Genomic DNA, 26,290 nt, shown 5'->3' with positions numbered 1-26,290 from the left:
TCTTAAACTCCTTGAAGAATTTCTCTGTCAAGTGTATTGGCAATGCCTGAAATAGGTATTGTATCCTTGGGAAAATGTTCATTTTAATACAGTTTATCCTTCCTATTAGTGTTAGTGGTAAGTCTTTCCAATGCTCTAAGTCAGGGGTGTCAAACTCAAATTCACAGAGGGCCAAAATTAAAAACTTGGACTAAGTCGAGGGCCGAACTAAATATTTATTGAAATTTTTCAACAACATCTGCATGTTTTCTCTTCTTTCAACATATGTAATGTTAAACTTTAGGATATAACTTTAGGAGGATAATGTTACAGGTCAGGAGTAGGTAGCTCAAGTTCACCCTTTGCTTGACCTGAGGGAAACATATTTGGTCCCTGTGGAGATGTAGTCAGCATTCACAGGCTGTGTCCATTTTGGCCTGCATCAGGACTCAGCATTTCCTGCTCACTCCTCAGGCTCTAGGCCTCTATTCACCCTCGACCCACCATCCCTCTACCTGACCAGTCCTTTACCCAACCTCTACTCACCCCTCACTCCACTCGCTCTGCCTCTACCCACCCCATCCTATACACGCCGCTCTACTGCCTCTCCCCTCAACTGTTCCTCCCTCTACCCGTCTCTCACCCTCTAATCACCCCTCCCCTACTCGCCCTGCCCCTCCCCTTTTACCTCTTCCCTATTCACCCCTCCTTCTACTCATCCCTCCCTCTAACTGGCCCTCGCACCACCATAACTTCCCGTGCCCATTACTTCTCACCTACACCTTCTGCCCACCCCTGCTTATCCACCTACTCAGGCCCAGCACGCTGCCGATCAGCCTTTGCGGACAGCCACCATCTCTCTCTTCACGTGCAGGGCCGAACCAGCTGTCCCTGGGGTGCGCGTGGGTGCAAACGCTGAAGGCCGTGGCGACCGGGAGAAGTGCGCTCGCGCTGTGGAAGGGCCGTCTGGTGCCAGTCGCGCGGGGCTCGCGCTGCCCGGGGGCCGTGCTCAGCCTGCCATGCCCGTCGCGCCGACAGGAAATCACAGGCGCTCTCCAATCCGCCGCACCGCTCGACAGGTGGGAGAAGTGACTGGTTGTGCGGGGAGCCTTCCAACTGGCTTGCCGGCTGATGACATCGACAGACTTCTCGTGTTAAAATTTCTCGTCTTACAATGGGGAAGGATGTGAAATGAAGGGGGAAGATGGTGGGGGTGATATTACCAAAAAACAGCATCGGCTCTCGCTGCAGGGCGGGCCACCTCTAATACATTTTTTAAATGATCTTGCGGGCCAAATATAATTATATCGTGTGCCAAATTTGGCCCGCGGGCCAGAGTTTGACATGTCTGCTCTAAGTCATCCTGTAATTTTTTCATTAGTGGATAATAATTGAGTTTATATAGATGGCCGAGGTTTTTATTTATTTGTATACCTAGGTATCGCATTGCTTGCATTTGCCATCTGAATGGTGATTCTTTCTTAAATTTTGAGAAATCCGCATTATTCATTGGTATTGCTTCACTTTTATTTGCGTTAATCTTGTATCCCAACACTTCTCCATATTCCTTCAATTTCTTATGTAATTCTTTTATTGATATTTCTGGTTCTGTTAAGTATACTATAACGTCATCTGCAAATAAACTGATTTTATATTCCTTGTCTTTTATTTTTATCCCTTTTATTTTATTTTCTGTTCTTATCAGTTCTGCTAGTGGTTCTATGGCTATCGCGAACAATAAGGGTGATAGTGGGCATCCCTGCCTTGTTGATCTGCTTAAGTTAAATTGTTTTGATATATTTCCATTTACTGTCACTTTCGCCAATGTCCCCTTATATAATGCTTTAATCCAATTAATATATTTCTCTGGTAAGCTGAATTTTTGTAGTACTTTGAATAAATAATTCCATTCTACTCTGTCAAAGGCCTTCTCTGCGTATAAAGCAACCGCTACTGTTGGAGCTTTATTTCCTTCTACTGCATGAATTAAGTTAATAAATTTACAAATATTGTCTGTTGTTCGTCTTTTTTTAATAAATCCAGTTTGGTCTAGATTTACTATTTTTGGTACATAGTCGGCTAATCTGTTTGCTAATAGTTCAGCTATTATCTTATAATCTGTGTTAAGTAAAAATATTGGTCTATATGACGCTGGTGCAAGTGGATCTTTCCCTGTCTTTGGTATTATTGTAATTATTGCTGTTTTGCCTGAATCTGGTAAGCTTTGTGTTTTATCAATCTGGTTGATTACTTCCAGGAGGGGAGGAATTAATAAATTTTTAAATGTTTTATAGAATTCTATTGGGAATCCATCCTCTCCTGGTGTTTTATTATTCGGTAGTTTTTTTATTATCTCTTGTATTTCTACTATTTCAAATGGTTCTGTTAATTTATTTTGTTCGTCCGTTTGTAATTTCGGTAGTTCAATTTTAGCTAAAAATTCATCTATTTTGTCTTCTTTCCCTTCGTTTTCAGTTTGGTATAATTGTTCGTAGAATTCTCTGAAGTTTTCATTAATCTCCGTTGGATTATATGTGATTTGTTTGTCTTTTTTCCTTGATGCCAATACCATTCTCTTAGTTTGTTCTGTCTTAAGCTGCCATGCTAGAATTTTGTGCGTTTTTTCTCCTAGTTCATAATATTTCTGTTTTGTCTTCATTATGTTCTTCTCCACCTTATATGTTTGTAGTGTTTCATATTTTATTTTTTTATCTGCCAATTCTCTTCTTTTAGTTGTGTCTTCCTTCATTGCTAATTATTTTTCTATATTTGCTATTTCCCTTTCCAACTGCTCTGTTTCTTGATTGTATTCCTTCTTCATCTTGGTTACATAACTTATTATTTGCCCTCTGATGAACGCTTTCATTGCATCCCATAGTATAAACTTATCTTTCATTGATTCCGTATTTATTTCAAAGTACATTTTCATTTGTCGTTCAATGAATTCTCTAAAATCCTGCCTTTTAAGTAGCATGGAGATTAATCTCCATCTATACATTTTTGGAGGGATGTCCTCTAACTCTATTGTCAATATCAGGGGTGAGTGGTCCGATAATATTCAGCTTTATATTCTGTTTTCCTAACTCTGTCTTGCATGCGAGCTGATAACAGGAATAGGTCTATTCTTGAGTATGTTTGTATGTCTACCCGAATAATATGAATATTTCTTTTCCTTTGGGTGTTGTTTCCTCCATATATCCAAAAGTTGCATTTCTTGCATCGATTTAATTATTAATCTGGTTACTTTGTTCTTTCTGTTAATTTTTTTCCCAGTTTTATCCATGTTTGAATCCAAATTAAGGTTGAAATCCCCTCCTATTAGTATGTTCCCTTGCGTGTCTGCTATCTTCAAAAAAATATCTTGCATAAATTTTTGATCTTCTTCATTAAGTGAATATACATTGAGTGAATTCCAAAACTCCAAATATATCTGACATTTTATCATTACATATCTCCCTGCTGGATCTATTATTTCCTCTTCTATTTTAATTGGTATATTTTTACTGATTAATATAGCTACTCCTCTAGCTTTTGAATTATATGATGCTGCTGTTACATGTCCTATCCAATCTCTCTTCAATTTTTTGTGCTCCACTTCAGTTCAGTGTGTTTCTTGCACGAATGCTATATCAATTTTTTCTTTTTTCGGTAAATTTAGCAGTTTCTTCCTTTTGATTTGGTTATGTTTTCCATTAATATTTAAAGTCATATAGTTCAACATAGCCATTTCATACTTTGTTTATCTTTCCTTTCCGTTTCCTCATCATCACCTTTCCTTCTTATCCATTGCAAGAACACATAGAGTGTTCTTGTTTTGAACACTCTATAAGACAACATTTCTAAAACATAAAACATTTCCCTTATTCTCCTATCTAAAATTTCTTTAACCCCACTATCCCCTCCCCTTCCTGAGTTGCCCTTTATCCCTTGTCGGACAACCACATCTCCCCTCTCCATTTTGACTTGCGAATTCACTCGCAAGCGTCAACTGATTTCGCAGTGACCGTAACTCTTCCCCACCCAGCCCCCCCCAGAAAAGATTTTAATTTTCATATACAACCAAGGTCACTCTCTTAATTCCCCCCATACTTCCTTTCTTCCCTTTCTTTCCCTTCTTAGTTCTTACCTATATTCTATTTTTTTTATATATACATACTATATACCTACATACACACATACATATAGTTTGTGGTCATTTTTATTCTCGTAACATATCTTCCTCTCTCTGTCTGTTTTGTAGTTCTTCTGCAAATTTTCTTGCTTCCTCCGGATCCAAGAATAGTCTGTTTTGCTGCCCTGGAATAACTATTTTAAGTACCGCTGGATACTTTAGCATAAATTTATATCCTTTTTTCCATAGGATCGTTTTTGCTGCATTAAACTCCTTCCTCTTCTTCAGGAGTTCAAAACTTATATCTGGATTGAAAAAATTTTTTTGACCTTTGTATTCCAGTGGTTTTTTGTCTTCTCTTATTTTCCTCATTGCTTTCTCCAATATATTTTCTCTTGTTGTATATCTTAAGATTTTACTAGAATGGATCTTGGTTTTTGTTGTGGTTGTGGTTTAGGGGCTAATGTTCTGTGTGCCCTTTCTATTTCCATTTCTTCCTGTAGTTCTGGTCTTCCTAGGACCCTGGGGATCCATTCTTTTATAAATTCTTTCATATTCTTGCCTTCTTCATCTTCCTTAAGGCCCACTATCTTTATATTGTTCCTTCTACTATAATTTTCCATTATATCTATCTTCTGAACTAACAGCTCATGTGACTCTTTAACTTTTTTATTAGATTCTTGTAATTTCTCTTTTAAGTCCTCTACTTCCATTTCTACGGCTGTTTCTCATTCTTCCACCTTGTCCACTCTTTTTCCTATATCTGACATGATCATCTCTAATCTATTCATTTTTTCTTCTGTACTTTTTACTCTTCTTTTTATTTCACTGAATTCTTGTGACTGCCATTCTTTTACTGATTCCATATATTCTTTAAAAAAAAATATATCCATGTACTTGCCCTTCCCTTCATCTTCTATTTCTCTGTGTTCTTCCTCTTCTTCTTCTGAGTCCATTCCAGGATCTGTGTCCTTTGCCTCTGTCTCTTCTGGTTTTCTTGTTGGTTTGTTTGTTTTATTTTGTTGGGTATTTTTGGTCTTCTTATTTTTATTAGAAGTGTCTTGGTGTTGGTCTTCTTCCTCTGGGTTGGTCATCTGTTGTTTCTTTGATTTCTTATTTTTATTCTCTTCCTTCTTGTTCTCGTTATTTTCCTCTTGCTGTTGTGTTGTAGTTGTCTGTTTCAGCTGTGGAGATCTACTCCTCAGCTGGTCTCCCCTCCCGTCAGTGTTATTTTTGTCTTGCGCATCACGCATGCGCGGTTGCGCACTTTTGTTTGGCTCCGTGACCCATTTTTGTAGTCCCGAGTTCGGGACTTCAACTGACCTTAGGGAGCGGGCTTCTCTATCCGTGGTGGGCCTCCTCGGACAGGTAAGGCCTTTCACCTTCTTCTTCCGACGTCCTTTCTTCTTCTCTTCTTCCCGTTGCTTTTGACTTTTCTTTTTTCGCTGCCATTTTCTCCACACCTTTATTTTCACTTTATTTTGGTTTTTGTGTTTGCGCCTTCGTTTTTTCACTGTCTTTATTTTACTTTTCTGGAGAGGGCTGGAGTTCCCCGACCGGCCACTACTCCATCACGTGACTCCTCCCCAGTAATCTCTTGCTTGAAGGAGAGTTTCATGTCAGGCACGACGTTGCCAGTTGAGTGTCTGAACTGCCTTAGTGCTGGGGTAGAGGACACTGGCAGTGCCTCTCTCATCCAGAGTGTGTAGATTTCAGATAAGAGGGAAGAAATTTATCAGGGACCTGTGGGGCAAACGTTTTTGCTCAGGAGGGAGATCGTTGTCTGGAATGAGCTATCAGAAGTAACTATTGAAGCGGGCACAGTTTTGACCTGACCCAAAATGTTGGTTTCCCTTGACTTCCTGTGTGATCTGCTGAGTTTCTCCAGCATGTTTATGTATCTCATTTGACCCCAGTATCTGCAGATTTTCTTGTTAAACACAATTTTGACATTGGCCAGATTTATGGATAGGAAGAGTTTAGACAGATACAGACCAGATACAGGCAAATGGCACTATCCCAGAATGCCAACTTGGTCAGCCTGGTGGTGTTTGGCAGAAGGGTCTGTTCTCTGTGACATGACCTCATGATTTTGTGACTGTATCCCACCAATGGTCCCTTGCCAGTGCATCGAGGTGACTGCATGTTTCAGAGGCATTCATTCAGGCTGAGATCAGGACAAACTGTGAGCTTTGTGCTGGGTTTGAGCTCTTTATCACCAGCTCCTCTTTGCTAAAGTCCATGCTGGTGCACTCAAGTTCACACTCAGTGTCTGCCTTTGTTGAGACATGGCTCCTGAGTGTTGAAGTGGAGTGACTTTATCAGGCTCCTGGGGCAGGAGCAGATGGCTGAGGACCTTCTCTCTGTAGGCATTCCCATCATCTCCGGTAGTTCTGTGAAGTACAGCAATGGTTTAGAGATCAGCCGCCATGTGTGTGAGGTTCAGGAGACCTTGGCTCTGCTCCAGAATTGATGTTGGAGTGCTGCCTCCCATTTTCCCAACAGACCAGCCTCACCTTGATGGGACATGTGTTGGGACTGATCTGGTGTTCAGTCACTGGTCACAGAGACACGTAGAAAGATAGGGCCTTTAGCCCCTAAGCAACGTCCATCCATCAACCACCCACTGACTGTACTACGAGATAATCCCATTCGTCTTTATTTCCCCAAAGAACCACAGAACAATGGAGCAAAGTAACAGGCCCATCACCCCATCTTGTTCATGCTGAACTGCTTTTCTGCCTTGTCCCATTGACCTGCACGTAGCGCTCTATACCCTCCCATTCATGTACCTATCCAAATGTTTCTTGCTCGCATTCACCACTTTAGCTGGTAGCTCATTCTACACACCCACCACAGTTCCTCCAAATGTTTCCTTTAAACATTTTTCCTTTCACCCTTAAACCGCAACCTCTAGTTCTTGTCTCACCTAACCCACTTTATTCTCGACTCCCCAGATTCTCCCACTCAACTGAACATTGTAATTTACAGCAGTAATTAACCGACTGGCCCTCACGTCTTTGGAATGTGGGGAAAAAAGCCTGGTAGAAGGTGCAAACTCCACATGGGTATCATATGAGGTCAGGAGTGAACCTGGTTCACTGGTGTTGTGAGGCAGACACTGTCTCGCACTTATTTCAGATTTCTGGCATCTGCAGGATTTTTAGAAACTTCAACTTTGTCAATCTAGGAGCAGGAGTGGGATGGACAATCATAGTTGATCTGATCCTTGCCTTCTTGAAACAATAAAGTCCCAGTTCAACGGAATGAACTGCTAGAACAAAATGTAAACAGGAAGCAATGATTCCACTTGGCATGACCTGACTTCTCATGGAGTGGTTACTCCATCTAAACACAGGGATGTGGCAGATTTGTCAACCTGTGTGGGAGCCTCACACACACAGCTTGGAGATGATAAACCTTTCAAATGTCCAGCACAGGCCAGCCTTGGGTCCTTCTCAATCTCTCTCTTTCCCTCCCTCTTATTCCTTTATGTGCTCCTTGTAAGTGTTTTCACTGAAGATTTTGCTGCCAGTTGCATCTGGAGTTTGAGTAGAATAAGATGTTAGCAGTGACAGGATTCCCTCAGCTGAGCCTCATAACCAATTTTGACATGTATTCGAAGAATGACTGAATAATGAAATAAACAGAAGGGCTCATTATTGGGTTTCAAAAGGGGACTTCCCTTCAGGAATGAAGCTGTTATCTTAGCTTAACTCCCATCTCATTTTTTCCAGAATGGAAAGATCAAAAATATTGATGTTGTCTTGAAGCCAAAACTGTCAACAGTATTTCAGAGGCTTTCAAGATACGATGTTGAGACGGTTGCGATGTTTTGCCAGATTTCGAAACTGTCATTCCTTTTCCATAAGCTAGGTTGGACATGTTTTAGAACTGAAATGTATTTTGAAACTGTTTGTGTTATTTTCTTGTGGCTTGGCCCTTGGTGCAGAGAAGAATCAGTGTGTGAAATGCAAGGGGCATCAAGGGTTTCCAATGGTGGCTGCTCAGATTAGTAAGCCGTGCAGCCCAGGCCCTTTGGCCCAACTCGTCTATTCCTACCAAACTTGCATTCTGGGCTAGTTCAATTTGCCTACCACTGGCCCATATCCTTCCTATTCATATATCCATCCAAATATCTTTTGCATGTCTGAATTGTGCCTGCTTCTATGGTTTCCTCTGGCAGCTCATTCCAGATGTGGCCCACCCTCTGAGTGAAATTGTTGCCCCTCATGTTCTCTCTAAACATTTCCCCTTTTACTCTTAACCCTAGTTTGTATCTCAGCTACCCTCAGTGGAAAAAGCCTTTCTACATTTATTCTGTCTCTCCCCCTCATAATTTTAAATACGTCTATCAAATCTCCTCTCATTCTTCTACGCTCCAGGGAATAAAGTCCTAACCTGTTTAACCTTTCCCTGTAACTCATTTCCTGAAATCCAGGCCACCTCTTACTAAATCTTCTCTGCACTCTTTCTATCTTTTTGATATCTTTCCTGATTTAAGGTGACCAAAACTGTACACAATACTTCAAATTTGGCCTCACCAATATCTTCCTCACCAATATATGATTTTACCATAACTCCTATTCTCAATACTTTGATTTATGAAGGCCAATATGCTAAAAGCTCTCTTTACAATCCTATCAACCTATTACGCCACTTTCGGGGAATTATGTGTCTGTATTCCCAGGACCCTCTGTTCTATTGCACTCCTCAGTGCCCTACCATTCACCATGTACATCCTTTCTTACTTTGTCCTTTCAAATTGCAACACCTCACACTTGTCTGCATTTAATTCTGTCTGCCATTATTCAGCCCATTTTTCCAGCTGGTCCAAATCCCTCCGCAAGCTTTGAAAACAGTCCTCACTGTCCACAGCACCTCCAATCTTAGTGTCATCTGCAAACTTGCTGATCCAATTTACCACGTTATCATCCATATCATTGATATAGATGATAAACAACAATGGTCCTAGCATTGATCCCTGAGGTACACCACTCGTCAAAAGCCTCCAGACTGAGAAGCAATCATCTCCCACTACTCTCTGACTTCTCCCATCCAGCCATTGTTGAATCTAGTTCTCTACTTCACCATGAATACCTAGCGTCTGAACCTTCCTGACAAATGTCCCAAGTGGAACCTTGTCAAAGGCCTTACTAAAGTCCATGTAGAAGTTTTCTTTATCAATTTTCCTAATAACCTCCTCAAAAGAAACTCTATTAGATTGGTTATACATGACCTATCTTGCTCAAAGTCATGTTGACTATTCCAAATCAGTTTCTAGCTATCTAAATAATTGCATATCCAATCTCTTAGAACACCTTGCAATAATTTACCTACTACCAATGTCAGGCTCACTGGCTTTTAATTTCCAGGATTAATTTCCTTTTTTTAAACAACGGAACAACGTGTGGTTCCTTCCAATCCTCTGGAACCATACCCGTGGCTAATGGGAAAAAACCCCATTTAGGATGTCCCCCATCTCTTCCAGCTCAATACAAAGCCAACCACTGCGATCTTCAAGGGGGCCAATTTTATCCCTGACTATCCTATTGCACTTGATAGAAACCCTTGGGATTTTCCTTCACAGTAGCCATTTTCAAACGCAGGCCAGCAGTGAACCTACTTTGTCCCAGTGAAATTCTGGGAATTCAGGACCACCCAGGAATTTCACACCGCAGTCCAAATTCCCGGTAATTTTTTGTCCTTGGCAATTTGGAGGGGGGGGGTCCTGCCCCCAATCGATGATGCACTACTCACTCACAGGAGTAAGAGTAAGTTCACCTCCCGTTCATTGTCTGCCCACTCGCTCGCTAGCTTCTCCCTCCCCTCCACTGGCCGCTGGCCCATGCCCCCCCCCACTGTGCTTCAGCACGTCGTGATGGTGGCACAATGCTGGATGAATGGCCGACTTGATTTCCCATAATCTCTCACGCAGCTAGAACGACTCTGGGAAATACAGCTGCGTGAGGGATTATGGTTAACAAAGATGGCCATTCATCCTACATTGTGCTGCTGCTGTGATGTGCCGAAGCAGCCCACTGTTGTCAGGAGGGAAGTATATTTTAATTTTAATTGGCTAGATGAGGCTTGAGGTCACGAGGCTTCCCCTGCTCGGCCACTTGCCTTTTCACGTCGCAGGGAGAGAGTGGTCCGGGAAAATTTCCTGGTAGGAATAATTACGAGGTAGGGCCATGGGTCCATTTAAAATTCCCGGCCTGACCTTTCCACATGGCAGATTCATGGGACGGTTCTCAGGAAAATTTCCAAAGATCCTTCATTTTGCACTATGGTGTGAAAAGGCCTATTGTCTGTCAAAGCAACCTCCTATTTTTTTTGCCTTCCTGATTTATTTCTTAAGGTTTTTTCTTGCATTTTTATATTCCTCAAGTACCTTATTTGCCTATGCCTGTGAACCTTGCCTTTAATTATGACAGGAACAAACAAACTCTATACTATCAAAACTTCACCTTTGACAATGCTCTCATTGTTTTAAAAACATCTATAAGATCACTCCTCAGCCTCTTGTGATTAGGGGAATAAAGACCCAGGCTGTCCAACCTCACTCCATAACACAAGCTCTCCAGTTCCAGCAACGTCCTGGTGAATCTCTTCTGCACCCTTTCCTTCCCATAGCTGGGACAACCAGAGCTGCACACAGTACTCTAAGTGCCTTGTGCAGCTACAGTATATCATGGGGTCCCAAATTTTGTATTCAAAACCATAACCAATAAAGGGAGCATGCCAGTCACCTCCTTCACCACCCTGCCCACCAGACTGGCCACTTTCAAGAACTATGCACCTGTACCCTGAGGTCACACCTATTTCTGCCCATTACATTATGTGAACAAACACCTTTACTTTCCTGCTTCTGATACTTTATTCATTAATAACAGTTTTATTGTGATGTTCCTTCCGGGTGAAATGTTTATCCCCAGATGCACCCAGACAATTTGAAGGCTGGCAAGACAGTTAGGCCACCTGATTTATTTTTTCTCACTCATTCTACCTCATCACCTCAGCTGCTTTCTCCCAATAAGAGTCTTGAGAATGTCATACTTTAAAAGAAAATCATTTTAATTGCATGCATCTATGGGGAGAAAATCTCATTCAGAGTGTTGAACAAATCATAGAAAATGAAAATATAAAATTAATGAAATAATGACAGAAAATACTGATACCAGCATTTGGGACAACATCTGGATGCAGATACTGAGTTTACAATTGGGCTGAGGTCAATTGTATTTGCCACTCATTGGGGAAACGCCAACAAGTGTGAGGGAAGTCAAACCAGGACAGGACTGATAGAACCCTGTAGACCTTGTGGTGCGGGTGCCTTTTTCCATAACAGTGGCCACTCTAGTGAAGGAGGCCTTTGGTGCGCAAGCCTTCGTTGAGTACAAGGGTATTGAGTACAAGATTTGAGATTCCTTTATTGTCATGAACAGAGCATGTAATATTGCTGACAAAGAGTTGTCATTAGTGTTGCCTGCTGTCCCTTACAATACAAGAGAGGGAGAAGCAAAAAGGAGTTCCTTTCAGAGACACTGGGTGTCCGTGGATTCAACTACACTGCTCCTTCAGCATCCGCAGCCTCACAGACGCCTGTCCGATTTATCAGCAACCTGAGTTCCGGATCCAAACCAACATGATTTGGAAGCCATCAATGCCTGAAGCCCATGAGCCAGTCTCCAGCAGCTGTTTGGTCACCTGACTGCAAGTTGCCTGTGGCCTGCATGGATCCCTCATGGCTACTGTCCAGTAGGGTCATCTTCTCTGCTTCTCCTTCTTGATGGGTGGGTGTTCTCTCAGTTTCTTTCTGCCCTGTGCCAGTCCACTGCCCCCTAGAGTCTGCAACCCCTCATGGCCGATGCTGAGCAAAGCCATGGCCATCTTGGTCACAGATCCATGGATGCAGGATTTTAGTTCGAAAACACCATAGACTCCTCTAATGTGCAGTTTAATGCCTGTATGGAGCTGCCGGAATTGGAATTGGGCGGATGAACCGTCTGGAATAGGACTGTGTCTCTGTTCTCACAGGTCCACACCAGCAGCTCTGGTAGCGCCCCATTTTTTTGTTGTTGCTACAGTTGGACCTCATGATACAGCTGAGAAAGGCATTAGTGAGAACACAATTGGAGTACATTGACTGTTCTAGAGACCATAGGTAGAGGAAATATTATTTCCTGTAACAAGTTTCTATGCTTTGACGAGACAATATTTCATTCGCAGAAATCAAGGCTGTATGAACCCAGTCTGCAGGTCATCCCAGGAATCCACTCTGTTCGTGATGACCCACACAATCTTCAGCAGAAACCCTCCAAACTTATTCATTTTGCTTTACAGAATGATAAAGCAGGTTTAGTTTTTTTTTGGCATCTGTTTCTCTAGTTAGTCACATGAGGGTTCAGAATAAGTTCAAGAAAAATAATCTATTCTTGTCTCATTCCAGATGTTTTTTTTTGCTAATTAAAAAATCCATTGAGTCAATGAAAGATTGCACCCATTGAGTCCAGGCGTGGGGCTGAGGGAAGTTTGCTTCAATATACTCTTGTTTGTAGTTTAAATATTGAAAAACTCTCTCTTATCCTTTTACCACTTTGCCCCTGACATCCATACTTTGTCTATTGCTTGTGCGATTTGCATTCGCCCTGGCTCCTCATCCTTCCCTCTTTACCCCTCTCAGCTCTTTCTCCCTCTCAGCTCTTTCTCCCTCTCAGCTCTTTCTCCCTCTCAGCTCTTTCTCCCTCTCAGCTCTTTCTCCCTCTCAGCTCTTTCTCCCTCTCAGCTCTTTCTCCCTCTCAGCTCTTTCTCCCTCTCAGCTCTTTCTCCCTCTCAGCTCTTTCTCCTCCCTTTTCTCCTCCCTTCTCTCCCCCCTTCTCCTCCCTTCTCCCCCCTTCTCTCCCCCCTTCTCTCCTGCCTTCTCTCCTGCCTTCTCTCCCCCCTTCTCTCCCCCTTCTCTCCCTCTCTCCTGTTCTCTTATATCTCTCCTCCCCCATTTCTCTCTTTAAAGCCTTCATATTATAGACACATTATATTATTAAATGTAGATTATAAAACTGTTACAAAAATTTCTTACTTTTATTGGCTTGGGTTAAAATAGAATTGAACAAAATAGGAGCAAGAAAAGCAGAAGAATAAATGTACAAATGGGATGCAAAATTGATGGTTGGTGAAAAAGAAACACCATTGTTGAAACATTTGTTTAATATTTCAAATAAAATAACTGTTGAAATTGGTGCACGGGGACATATATCATCCAAAGTGCCTTTGACTCAAAATTCTCTTGTATCTTTTTCAGATGGTAATCAATTTTTGGATATTTGGTTTCGTAAGGGGATTATAAATGCTAAAGATTGTTATGAAATTGGTCAATTAATGTCATTTGAACAATTGAGAAATAAAAATGGAATAACCAAAATACTCTCTTTTGGTATTTTCAATTGAGAGCATATTTGAGGGCCAAGCTAGGACCAACCATGTTGTTACCTGGTTGTAGTGAAGTAGAAATTCTTATTTGGAGAGGAGTTGTTAAGAAGTTTACTTCTACAATAAATCTAGACAGAGGTGGGAACTAGATTTGTATATTGCAGTTGTTGAGCAAAGATGGACATATCTTTGCAGTGATTGCATGACTAACTCTATTAATGTAAGCTATAGATAAGTTAAATACAATTTTCAACCTTTTTCTTTCCACTCGCATCCCACTTTAAGTAATCTCTATGCTTTCGGTGCTCTGTGATTAGTAAGGGATTGCTTAAGGTGGTATGTGAGTGGGAAGGGAAGGTTGAGAATCACTGCTGTAGACCTAATTGTTACTGAAATATTTTGCTTGAGAAAAATGATCATTGGCCCATTTCTTTTGGAGTTATGAAACCGTGCACATAATGGGTCAATTAGGTACGATTAAAACAGTGGTTTTCAAACCTTTTCTTTCCACCCACATACCACTTTAAGCAATCCCTTACTAATCACAGAGCACCGATGGCATAGGGAATACTTAAAGTGGTATGTGAGTGAAAAGAAGGTTGAGAACCACTGAGTGGTATCTTAGACCACAAAAATTGAAATCAGATTTATCAGATCAATGTTTTGAATGTGGTGAGGATGTACAAATTATTTTGCATTTAGCTTGGTCTTGGGTGGATTTAGGGACTTTTTTGGAACAAGTTGCATGTGTTATATTTCTGCAAAATCCAGGTTTATTTTTATTAGGAAATATTGAAGGAACAAGACCTAAATTAAAACTGTCAGTATATGAATTGGAATTTGCTAAAGTTGCTTTAGCAGTGGCAAGGAAATGCATTGGAGTTACTCGGAAATCTGATTCACATTTGGGTATGGCAAGATGGAGCGCAGAAATTCAAAGTTATATTCCCTAATTTGAGAAATAAATGCGTGACTTTTTTTTCACAAATTTGGTGCCCGTATACTCGAATATTAGGTTTAAATTTGTAATGTTGTGCTGCCTGTGCATCTGGACCTGCAAGAATTCTCTGAAAGAACTCTATTTAAACCTGGCTGTTGGATGGCATCGCTCTGTGCAATTCTGAAAGTTTTTCTTCTCTTTCTTTTATATAACTATATTGTACCTTTTATACTTAAATTATTTTGAAGGAGGGGGAGTTGGGGGGGGAGGTCTTAAGTGTAGTTTCCAGTTTGTTTTCTTTTAGAATTTGTGCTATATCAATCTTTGACAACAACATGTATGGAGAAAATTTGAAATAAAATAATTTAAAAAAAAAAGACACAGTAGGGTTGCGGGAAGTAGGCAGGTAGTGGAGCTGAGTCTATGGCCAGATCACCCATGATCTTGTTGAAAGATGGAGTGGGATCGATGGGTCAATGGTTAACCCCTGCTCCGATTGCTTATGTTTGGACATTGGTGCAGAAGTTCAACCAGTACCTCAAGTTCTGCTCCTTTTTTGACTTTGCCGTGGACCGTCCATTCCTTTATGTTCACCACTTGAAGTGTTACGGCCTTTGAAGCATTCTGGATCTGAAGGGCACAGACTGCTTTTGGTTCGGTGCCCATTATGAGATAGTTAACAGTTCAGAGTGATTGGACAATATGAAGGTTTTTTTAAAAATGTCAAGAATCACTTACAATTGTTTTTTTTAACTTTCATACTTAATTTCCAGATCTCTGACATCCACGTTACTGGGGAGTCTGAGGACATGTCAGCGAAGGAGAAACTTTTATTGTGGTCACAACAAGCAATAGAAGGTTATGCTGGAATCAGGTGTGAGAACTTCACTTCATGCTGGAGAGATGGCAGAGTTTTCAACGCAATCATTCATAAATACAGGTACAGCTTTCACAAATCAGTATGGAAAATCTCTTCATGAGCTTATAGATTTTCCAGGTGCAGAGTTGCATGTGTAGCTGGGAGAGTTGAGAAGGCACTTGAAGAGGAGTTCTAAATCAACAAAAGTCTAGACAGGGAGAAGACTCAGTCAGCATCCAATAGTTGGGCAAAAGGAACTATTCTGTGCTGTATAATTTTACAAGGGAAATGAACAAGAGTTCAAGCCTCACCTGAGCTTGTTATCATTCCACAACTGATATCAAGTGTGAGCCATGTATCAAAACAACATTCAACCTTTTGGTTGTGGTCAGATTGGACCAAGCCACCTCTTTATAAACATTGGTTTGGTGGGGTGGGGGGTATGTTAGGCCAGTTGCCTCTTTATAAATGCTGGGGCTATGTTGGGACAGGGTGCTTCTTTGTAAGTTGGATGCACACAGGACCCTACGGATGCTGGAATCTGAAGCTCAACACAATTTTTTGGAGGATCTCAGTGGCTCAAGCAAGATCAGTGGGAGAAAACAAAACCCAGAATGGTTGATGTTTTGACCAAAATCCTTTCTCGAGGTCCATGTTGGGATGGCCGCCTTTTTATAACTTCTGGGGCTACGTCTGGCAGGGCTGCCCAATGCTTGTGTTGATTGGCTGATAGAGCACACTGGAGGTATAGTGTTCAAATCTAGCCTGCAAATGATTAGGTTGGGGGTGGGGGAACAAATTATGAGAACAAGTGAAGAGATAAACTTCCAAAGGTGGGACTGAAATGAGGGAATACAGTAAACGGGGAACACTGGATGGCTGGGGCTCTCTTCCAGTGAAAGAGTAAATAAAGCGGAGTGAGCATGGAAATCTTTATGATTATTGTTGAGGTTCAAGAGAATGGATGTGAAGGAAAAACATTGTTATTTGAGGAAATAGCTGTAAATCATCAACATCAGATGGTAACTCTGAACTTCACTGGAGAATTAGGAGAAACTTACTGTCTTTAAGCCATACAGCATGGAGACAGGCCTTCAATCCACCGTATCAGCCCATGTATGTCATGAACCATCATTTTTCACTAAAGCCACATTCTCCCCACATCCCCATCAACCCCCTCTCCTCCCTTCCCCCTCCCCATTCTACCTTTCTCCTGCACACCATGGGCAATTTACAGTGGCCATTAACCGTGATTGTATTTGGGACGTGGTGAGAAACCCATGCAATCGCAGGGAGAATGTACCAACGCTGCGCATTTACTCAACGGCGAGGTGCGAGCTCCATTAGGCAGTAACTGAGAGGTAATCTTTGTTGCACAACTTCAAAGTGGATAAAGACAAGGATCAAGTGAGGTGAGGATGGCATTTACAGAACTGACATTTTAATTAAACCAGAGAATGAGGGTAAGCCTGGTGAAATAATTTATGAGATTAATTTCCTTACCTATTGCGAATAATTGAAGATAGCCTTGACATTAAAAGCACCCTTGTTGGACAAACCCGAGCTGTCTCTATAAATGTACATTTTATAAGGAAGAAGTGTTGGGGATAATGTCTGTGGTTGCTGTGGTAGCTGACTACAATGGGAGGGGAAAAGACTATGATCAAACACTGAGGAAATAGAGTCTGGGGAAGATAAGCAGATGGAAAAGAGAAGAAGAAATCCCATCAGGGTGTTGAACAGAACTTAGTCCATGGATTATACTTGGAATAATTAGACAGAAGACATATACTGTGGATCTGAGAAACTTGATGTAAGCAAGAGAGTATACTTTCTGCCTTAATATAATGAAATCACCTTTTCATTGTATTGTGTCTAAAAATGTTCTCCTTTATTACTGCCAATGGCCGAAGACTTGGAAATGGGCTTTAACACAGATTAGAAACCTATTCCTTTACAACTGGCCATGAGGGAGTTGTGCCAGTTGATGAAGTAGACAAAGACGATGCAGTCAAACAATAATCATGACTTTTATTAGCAGAAACTTATGGTACAATAATGAAAGAAATAGGTGCATACACAGTTATACCCAAGGGGAGTGTCTTTAACGGTAGAGATAATGTACAGCCATTGTTAGTACAGCAAGGGTCGCCAGAGGGGAGACAGGCAGCTTGGCAGAGATTCACCACAGAGGGATCCTGATTTTCCAAGTTTGGGGCCACAGCACATTAACCACGGCATTCTGGACGTGACAGTGGAAAAGAGGGAAGTCGCTCATCAAGGACAGGACTGAAAACACAAAAGCTGCAGGTGCCAAAATCTTGAGCAGGCAAAGAATTGCTGGAGCACCTCGACAGATCTGACAGCATAATTTCTACCCATGGATGTAGTCTGACCTGCTGAGTTGCACCAGCACCTTGCCCGTCTGATTAAGAACAGGACTGGATACTTGTTGGCAGTCACTGCTTTAACCTACTGCTGATGGAGGAATTTACCAGCTTGGCTGGTAAATAAACCCCACACTGCAAAACTTAAAACTTTATGGAGAATAAATGAGAGGCTTCGTCAATTTCCCTGACTCGAATATAAACTGGCATGCTTCAACTGGTCCTAACTTTATTGCATGTAATTTATTGGCTGATAAACTCATTTCATGTTGTGACTTCAGAAGCCCGACTTATTTTAATATCCTCCTGAAGAACCTTTATGCTTTCACCCACCTTAAACTTCATCTTGTGTTCAACACTGCCAGTGGTGTAACCTTGTGACACAGTGGCCCAGACAGTGGAGCGACCGCCTCACAGATCGAGCATTCTGGGTTCAATCCTGACCTTGGGTGCAGTCTGTGCTGAGTTTGCACTTTCTCCCTGTGGGTTTCCCTCGAGGTGCTCCAGTTTCCTCTTGTGTGCCAAGGTCATGCAAGTTGTTAGGTTTAACACCGATTAGAAGCATTTTCCTTTACTGGCCACTGTAAAATGGGATTAGTGTAAACAGGTGCCTGATGTGAAGTTGGTGAGGCAGTGGGCCTGTTTCTATACTGTACGTCTCTGTGACTGAGCTTGTGTCAAATCCCTTTCCCTGTATTTAGTGACTCATTTTAGCTTCCTCTCTGCTAATGCCACAGATTCATAAGATTCCAAAAAGATTAGTGGAGTTGTGGATAGTGCGGAGGATAGTATCAGGCTGTCGAGTTATGTTGATTTGTTGGTGAAATAGGCTGAGAAATGGCAGATGGATACATTTGAGGTAATGCATTTCAGGATCAGTTTTATCGTCATGAACATCACAAAATGTGTTGTTTTGCAGCAACAGTATTATGCATTACAGGTGCAAAATTACAACAAATTATGGTTCTGTAAATGCAGTATTTAAAAAATAAATAATTAGTGCAAAAAGAGAAAAAGCAAGGAAGTTTCTATAGGTTTATTGACCATTCAGAAATCTGATGGTGGAGGTGACGAAGCTGGTTTTGTAACATTGGGTGTGTGTCTTCAGACTCCTGCACCTCCTTCCGGATAGTAGAAGTGAGAAACGGGCATGGCCTGGGTGGTGAGGATCCTTGTTGATAAAGGCGACTTTCTTGAGATGCCACCTCTTAAAGATGCCCTCAGTGGAGTGAAGAAGAATAATGCCCGTGAGGGCGCTGGCCGAGTTTACAACACTCTGGAGCCTTTTCCTGTTCTGTGCATTGGCACCTTTGTACCAGACAGTGATGCAACCATTCAGAATGCTCAGCTGTAGAAATTTGCAAGAGTCTTTGTTGACGTACCAAATTTTCTCAAACTTCCAATGAAATATAGCCACTGGCAAGCCTTCTTCATGATTGCCCCAAGGTAGATCGTCAGAGAGGTTGATACCCAAGAATTTGAATTTCTTTATCCTCTCCACTGCTTTTCTTCCTGAAATCTATAATCAGTCCTTTAGTTTTGTTAACGTTGAGTGCAAGATTATTGTTGTGACACCACTCAACTAGCTCATCTGACTTCCCCCTGTACACTTCCTTATTGCCGTCTGTGATTCTGTCAACAGCCGTGACGTCGTCAGCAAATATGTAGATGGCATTTGAATTGTGCCTGGCCAAGCAGTCATGGGTATAGAGACAATAGAGCAGTGGGATAAGCACGCATCCTTAAGGTGCATCTGTGTTGATTGTCAGTGAAGAGGAGATGTTATTTCCAATTCGTATTGACTGTGGTCTTCGGATGAGGAAGTCAAGGATCCAGTTATAGAAGCGGGTGCAGACGCCCAGGTTTTGAAGCTTGCTGACCAGTACTGAAGGGATGGTGGTGTTGAAAGTTGAACTGTAATCGATGAAAAGCAGGTTGATACATCACCTGGTTTTGTTCAGGTGATCTAGGGCTGAGTGGATAGCCAGTGAGATTGCATCTGCTGTGGAACGATTATGGTGGTAGGCAACTTGCATTGGGTCCAGATTTTCTCTTAATGCAAGTTAGTTCTGGCCATAACCAAACTCTGAATGCATTTTAATACAAGAGTTGTAAGTGCTACTGGGGTCATTGAGGCAGCTCACTCTACTCTTCATGGGCACCAGTATGATTGATACCCTTTTGAAGCAGGTGGGAACATTTGGCTGCAGCAGTGAGAGATTGAAAATGTCCGTGAACACTCTAGCTAGTTGGTTGGCACAGATTTTCAGTACCCTGCCAGGCACACCATCAGGGGCTGACACCTTGCTAGGGTTTACCCTCTTTTTTTTTAAAACTTTATTTAAAATTTTATGACATGAATAAAATAAAAATTACATTTAAAGAAATAATAAAAAATAAGATAATAAAAATTAGAATACCTCATCATTAAACTACACAAATTAACCCCCCCCCCAATAATTATAACACAACATTAATCATCTAATTTAAAATTAGTCCAACCCTCCCCCCAAAATAAAGAGTGAAGAATTAATTAACAATGTTGTAAATAAAATAGAAAAAACCCCACTTACAAAAAAAAGGATAAAACTTAACAACAAAAAAAATTACTAACAACAAAAAAAATATCAATACTAAAATAATACCCTTAAACATATATTTAAATCAAACATAATACATGTATTTAACAAATGAAATCCACTTTAAAACTAAGTTCAAATATTAAAATCATATATCAACCACATATCTGTTATACAAAAAAATCATAATTAATAATACATAAATACAGAATTTCCATTAATACCAAGTTTCCTTTATAATTCATCGAGAGAACAAAAACATCCCTTAGAAAAACAATCAGATAAACTTTTTATTCCTTTCCCCTCCCCTTATATAAAAATAAGAAAAAAAAAGAAAAAAGTTCAAACTCATAAAATTCTCCATATTCTTCATTTATAACATCTTCAAAATTCTCTATCGAAATTAACTTAATTTTATTAAACTCTTCTCCCTCAATGTATTTGTACTTAATTTTCTTCTTTTTCTTCTTTTCACCTTTCCCCTCATCTTCCTCTTCATCTAATTCAACATCCTCAATTTTTGACTTATTATCTTCTGTGACATCATCCTCTTAAAAAAGAAAGAAAAAAGAGAAAAAAAACCCCAAAAAAAGAGAAAAAAAAGGAGAGAAAAAAACCTCCTAATTCCCTCTCAATTACAATCAGAAAACAAAAAGAGTTTAAAAAAAATTATTTAAAAAAAATAATAAAAAAAACCTTCACTTCTTAACCCAAAAATTAAAAAGAAAAAAAAAACAGGTCGGAGGTCACAACTACCTCCTCCTGTTTAAACCGCCCAAAGCTGTAACTCCCCCAAAATATTGGGTGTGAGATAACTCACAGGTAGCTGATGACTTCTGGAAACTAGTGCCCATCCAGTTCCCTCTCCCAACTCCCATTTCATTAAACTATCATCATTATTTAAACTATTTAAACTCTTCTCAAAAAAAAAGATAAAAGATTTATTTTTTTAAATCAATGTTACCACTTCGGTCACCATTGCTTCCATTTCTTTTAAAAAACTAGATCCCACCTTACATCTCTACTCTCTTTGGAGACCTTGAAGGACTACATCGTTCCTGAAACTGCATGATTGGTAGAGACTGAGCAAAGTCCATAACCTCTTTAGGATTGTCAAAGAACTTTGGCTAATTTCCATCCTAAAAAATCTTCAGTACCGCAGAATACCTGAATGTTGTCTTATGTCTTTTTTTCCACAACCGTTCTTTCACAGAATTAAATTTGCGTCATTGAAACATAATGTCTTGACTCAAATCTTGATAGAAGAAAACAGGATTATTCTGAACCATCAAAGGAGATCTATTTTGCTGGGCATTTCTAATAGCCGTACGTAAAATTGTCTCTCTGTCACAATAGTTTAAACAACGGATCAAAACAGATCTTGGATTCTGTCCTGAAAAAGATTTTCTTCTTAAAACTCTATAAGCACGTTCCAGTATTAAACCTTCAGGGAATTTATCCTGTCCTAACACTCGTGGAATCCATTCAGTAAAAAATTTTCTTGGATCTGGCCTTTCTATGCCTTCTGGCAAACCAACAATTTTCACGTTGTTCCGTCTAGATTGATTCTCCAAATAATCAACCTTTTTTGCTAAATTTTTATTTTGGATCTGCAATGTTTCAATTATTCTATTTTCATCTTGCAGTTGATCCTGTGCATCGACTAAACCTTGATCACACATTTCAAATCTTTCAATGGTTTCAAGCTTAAAAGCTCCATTAATGACTTCTGCCATCGCATTATCTGACTCAGTTTATAACCTCACACAGAATTGCCTCTTTGCTACTAAGATGGCCTTCCATAGGCTGTACGTGGACTTCCTGCAGAGATCTGGATCACTGGTCTTAAATGCCATCAACCTAGCCCTCAGCAGGCTGCAAATTACCTGGTTCATCCTTGGCTTTTGGCTGGGGTACTCAGAAGTACTAATAAGGCTGGAACAAGTACCACAAATGGTAAGGTCCTCTGTTTTCCTTTGAGGAACAAAGACTTTTGGTTCAAGTCCAAAAGATGCTTGAAAGTGTCAGCATAATGTGATCCCATGGTTAAAAAGGCAAAGGAAATCGGGGCTCTAAATACAAGAGCAGGAGGTTATGCCCCAACTTTATACAACATTGATCAGACCTCAGCTGGAGTACTGCTCTCAGGTTCTGCTCACCACACTACTGGAAGGATGTGACCTCACTGGAGAGGGTGCAGAGGAGATTCATCAGCATGCTATCTGGGGTGGGATGTTTCGGTTAAGAGGAGACTAGAGAAACTCGGTCTGTTTTCTCTGCAGTGGAGAGATTAAGAGTTGACAGGATTAAAATATATAATCATTTCCTCCATTTTGGAGATAATAAAATTAGAGGATGTAGATTTTAAGTAAGGGGGAAGAGATTTAAAGGAGATCCAAGGAGAACATTTTCACCCAGAGAATGGTGAGTACCGGGAAAACACTGACCAGAGAGCGATAGAAGCAGAGTCACTGGTAGCTTTTACGAAATGTCAAAACAAGTACAGTACAACTCCGATGATCCAAAATCAGATACTCCAAAAATCCTCATTTATCCAAATTTTTTTTGGAGCCGAACTGAACAGGGATGCTAGGCTCTAATTAAACATTTTAATGCTTTAAAAGCATTTCCTTTTTGTTTTGTTATTTAAACACTGTTACGTGATTTGCTGTCACTACTAGGCTATTTTTAAAAAATGACCAGTTATCATAAAAAAATTATCTGACATAGGCCCGGTCCTAACTATTTTGGATAATTGGAGTAAGTACTGTATTTCAATTACTGAGGCATAGAAGGCTGCAGGCAAAATGCTGGAAAATAGGATCATTATAAATGGATGCCCACTGGTCAGCAGGGACATGAATTTCTGACAGTCTCCGTGTTGCTTCTGTTGTGCTTCTCCCAGGAACTCTTCCTTAGGTTGTTGATGTAACTTTCTCAGAAAGAATGGTTACATGTCCCAAGGAGTTGAAGTTTATAATTTTAGGGGTAATAATAAATGTTAACATTTCCCTTCCAAGTAAAGGATAAAGGCATTTTTATTTACTTCAGAGATCTCTGTTGTGTTTTACGGTTTGCAACTATTAATGGGAAAGATTTCCCTCAATTAGATCCACCCATCATTAAAGAAACAGTAATTATGTTTGAAAATGTCATGATCGTGTGCTATTCTTGTGATTTGCCCTGTTAATAAGATTGGGCTGGGTTAATCATTCATCCTGGGTGGGTCCTGGGGCTCCAAGTCAAATTGCATTGTCCAATGCAAAACTGTTGCCAGCCATTAAGGCAGGGTGCGGTGTGTCTGCAGCAATAACATAGCAGTGGCACCTCTGAAGGTGACATGGACCAGCATCATTATACTTTCAGCAGTAGAAGCTGTTGATCCTCTATTTATCTGGTCCAAACCTCCCATTGTTTACCCTTTTGACTTGGACCCCAGAATTCCAGAAACCAATAGGGATTTTCCAAGCCCAATAAAAAAAGGAACTGTTCAAAGATCAATTACATCTTTCCTCTTTATCCATTCCATTTTTAAAAATATTTTCCCTCTCAAATTTCTTCCTTCATTCTCCTATACTACAGGCTGTAGTCCTTCACTGATAAATAAAATGCATTCGTGTTGTGCTGTAGACTTTGGAGGTTCCAAGTTATACACCCTTTGGTGTGTAGGGAAATGTAAATGGTCAGGTTGCACACAATCTGCACCCACAAAGGGCGGATTATTGGGGAGTTTATTGTCATAAACACAAGTATAATGTACACATGCATCAACATTCTGGCTACACCTAAACAAATACTTAAAATACACCAGCTGCAATACTGTACTATATACATTGAAACCTCATTAGAACGTGATTCGTTAATCCGTGGAATCGCTTATAGCGTGGGTGTCTGTGGACCCCAAACTTTGCAAATTTTGAAAGATAGGTGGATTATCTTTCCTCTTGAGCATTATGAAATGTCATTTGAATGTGATTGTACGACAGTAAGAAAGATGAACTCCTAGACTTCCAAAAGGCTCAGAACAATTGAGTTCAAAACAGCTTGTTACTGTGATAGTTCTAATATTATCCGATGCATCTGTTCCGCGACTCGGCTGTAATGAGGTATGAAATCTTGGACCCCAACTACCGCGTTCTAACGAGGTTTTACTGTATTACCACAAAATGCCACAGCAGGAAAAACAAATAATAACTTTATTTATCTTTCCTTTTATATTTATAGTTACTGTTTGTAAAAGAAAATAGTGATGTGTCAGTCATGCAGACAGATATTTTTGTAGTCCTGGAGTAGGTTAGGATAGCATGGGGAAGTTCAAGAGCCTGATAGCTGTTGAGGGAAAAAACTGTTCTTGAACATGGAGATACTGCCTGTTGTTAGCCAGAAGTGTCTGCTCCCAATCTGCTTTGGCAAGGCCCTCTCTTATGCTATTGAATTATCCTTTTCTCAACACTGGGCCTTTATTTGAGGACATCTCTTATCCTTATCCAAAAACTACCTTGAAATGATCAAAACTGTGCTCACTGTTTCTAAAGTGTTCCCCAGTGAACACTTCCTTCACCTACTCTGTTCCATTTCCAAAGACAGAATCAAGAGATCTCTTCTCTGGGTTGGCTAGCTACATATTATCTCAAATTTAAAACTCAACAAATTCCACCCACTTAAGCCCCTTGCACTGAGGCAATCTCTGTCAGTATTGGGAAAGTTAAAATTCTCAACTGATATAACCTTTCTGTGATTCATTTACACATCTGTTCCCCCAATTCCCGTCCACTAGTGGGAGACCTATGGCATAACGCAAGTAAGAATATGTAGAAACTTTTTCCGTTGGGAAAAGGAGTGGTAGTGAGAGCCACGGGTTTAATGTACCATGGTGGATGCAACGTTATTGCATTCCAGAATCCACTGAGTGAAAGTGCAATTTTAACATAACTTTCAAAAATGTATTAATGAGAATTTGTGGTAAATAGACAGCCTTTTAAAATTATTTGGATTAATTCGCTTCAATACCATAAAGATTCTGTAAAATCCAATGGTGATCTATTCTTTGCCATGGTTTTGTCTGCTTTTGTCTTCAAAGAAAACTTGATATTGAAGGCATTAAAACATGTTGGAGCCCAAGTGTGAAATTTATTTAGTATCCTGAATGTTCTGTCAATCTGACTATATTTTCCATTCTCAAAGATATGGCAGGGATCCCTGACCTATTGAGATGCAGTTTGTGTCATGGAGCTACCCAAAGAAGGTGGCCAGTTTGACCTGCTGTCCTCAAACACTTTCAACAAAAATGTTATGCTTATGCAAATGTTTTCACATGATTCACTTAAGTGCTATAAAAAGTTCAAGTTCATTGCCCCAAGTACAGTGAGAAGGTTTGTTTTCTGAACAGTTCAGCTGGACATAACATACATAATACTGCAAGTACCAATTTGGAGAGACCATTTAGTACAGAGCAAAAGCAATATAATTTTACTGAAGTTCATTCAGTTCCATTCACAAAGGCATGGAAGGGATCCCTGACCTAATGAGTTGCAACTTGTGCCATGAAGCTACCCAGAGAAGGCGGCCAGTTTGACCTGCTGTCCTCAAACACTTTCAACAAAAATGTTGTGCTTGTAGTGAGTTGCTGCAGCAGTGTGGAAGAACAACACACACTCGATGTGGTTATAGATAAGACTGGTTTATTGCACTCTCCTATAGATCCAGCTTCCCCCCTGCTAGACTCTGTTTTCCCACTGTTGTTGGTGGAATTGAAGTCAATAGCATTTCAGTCTCTGATTGGTCGATGTTCCTGCCACGTAGGCAATCAGTCGAGGAAAAAGGCAATCTGAGTATTATCCTTTGCCTCTGGCAGCCTGCCCCTGCGTTGTGGGGCATGTGTAGTGACCGACTGGCTGGTGTCTGTGTGCTGGCTTGAGGCAGTTGGTAGTGAATGTCTCTTCCTTACTGCTGATATCCAGTACCTATGCCTGGCCACTCGGTACAGTCCCTCGTATGGTCATTATA

The 26,290-nt window shown here is 40.6% G+C and overlaps 1 protein-coding gene across 18 annotated transcripts in view; it reads left to right on the top strand.

Moving 5' to 3' along the window:
- The window catches only part of dst (dystonin), a 570,552-nt gene that overhangs the window by 225,356 nt on the left and 318,906 nt on the right, over positions 1-26,290 (top strand). For all 18 annotated transcript variants that reach the window (XM_069886058.1, XM_069886062.1, XM_069886061.1 and 15 more), the window contains one exon: positions 15,233-15,399. In XM_069886058.1, the coding sequence (XP_069742159.1) occupies positions 15,233-15,399 (167 nt within the window). The remainder of the gene's footprint in view (positions 1-15,232; positions 15,400-26,290) is intronic.

The sequence above is a fragment of the Narcine bancroftii genome, chromosome 6, assembly GCF_036971445.1.
Source record: "Narcine bancroftii isolate sNarBan1 chromosome 6, sNarBan1.hap1, whole genome shotgun sequence".
In the NCBI taxonomy this organism is placed as follows: Eukaryota; Metazoa; Chordata; class Chondrichthyes; order Torpediniformes; family Narcinidae; genus Narcine; species Narcine bancroftii.
Note: the sequence above shows the minus strand (reverse complement) of the source record. Positions and strands in the feature narration are given on the sequence as shown.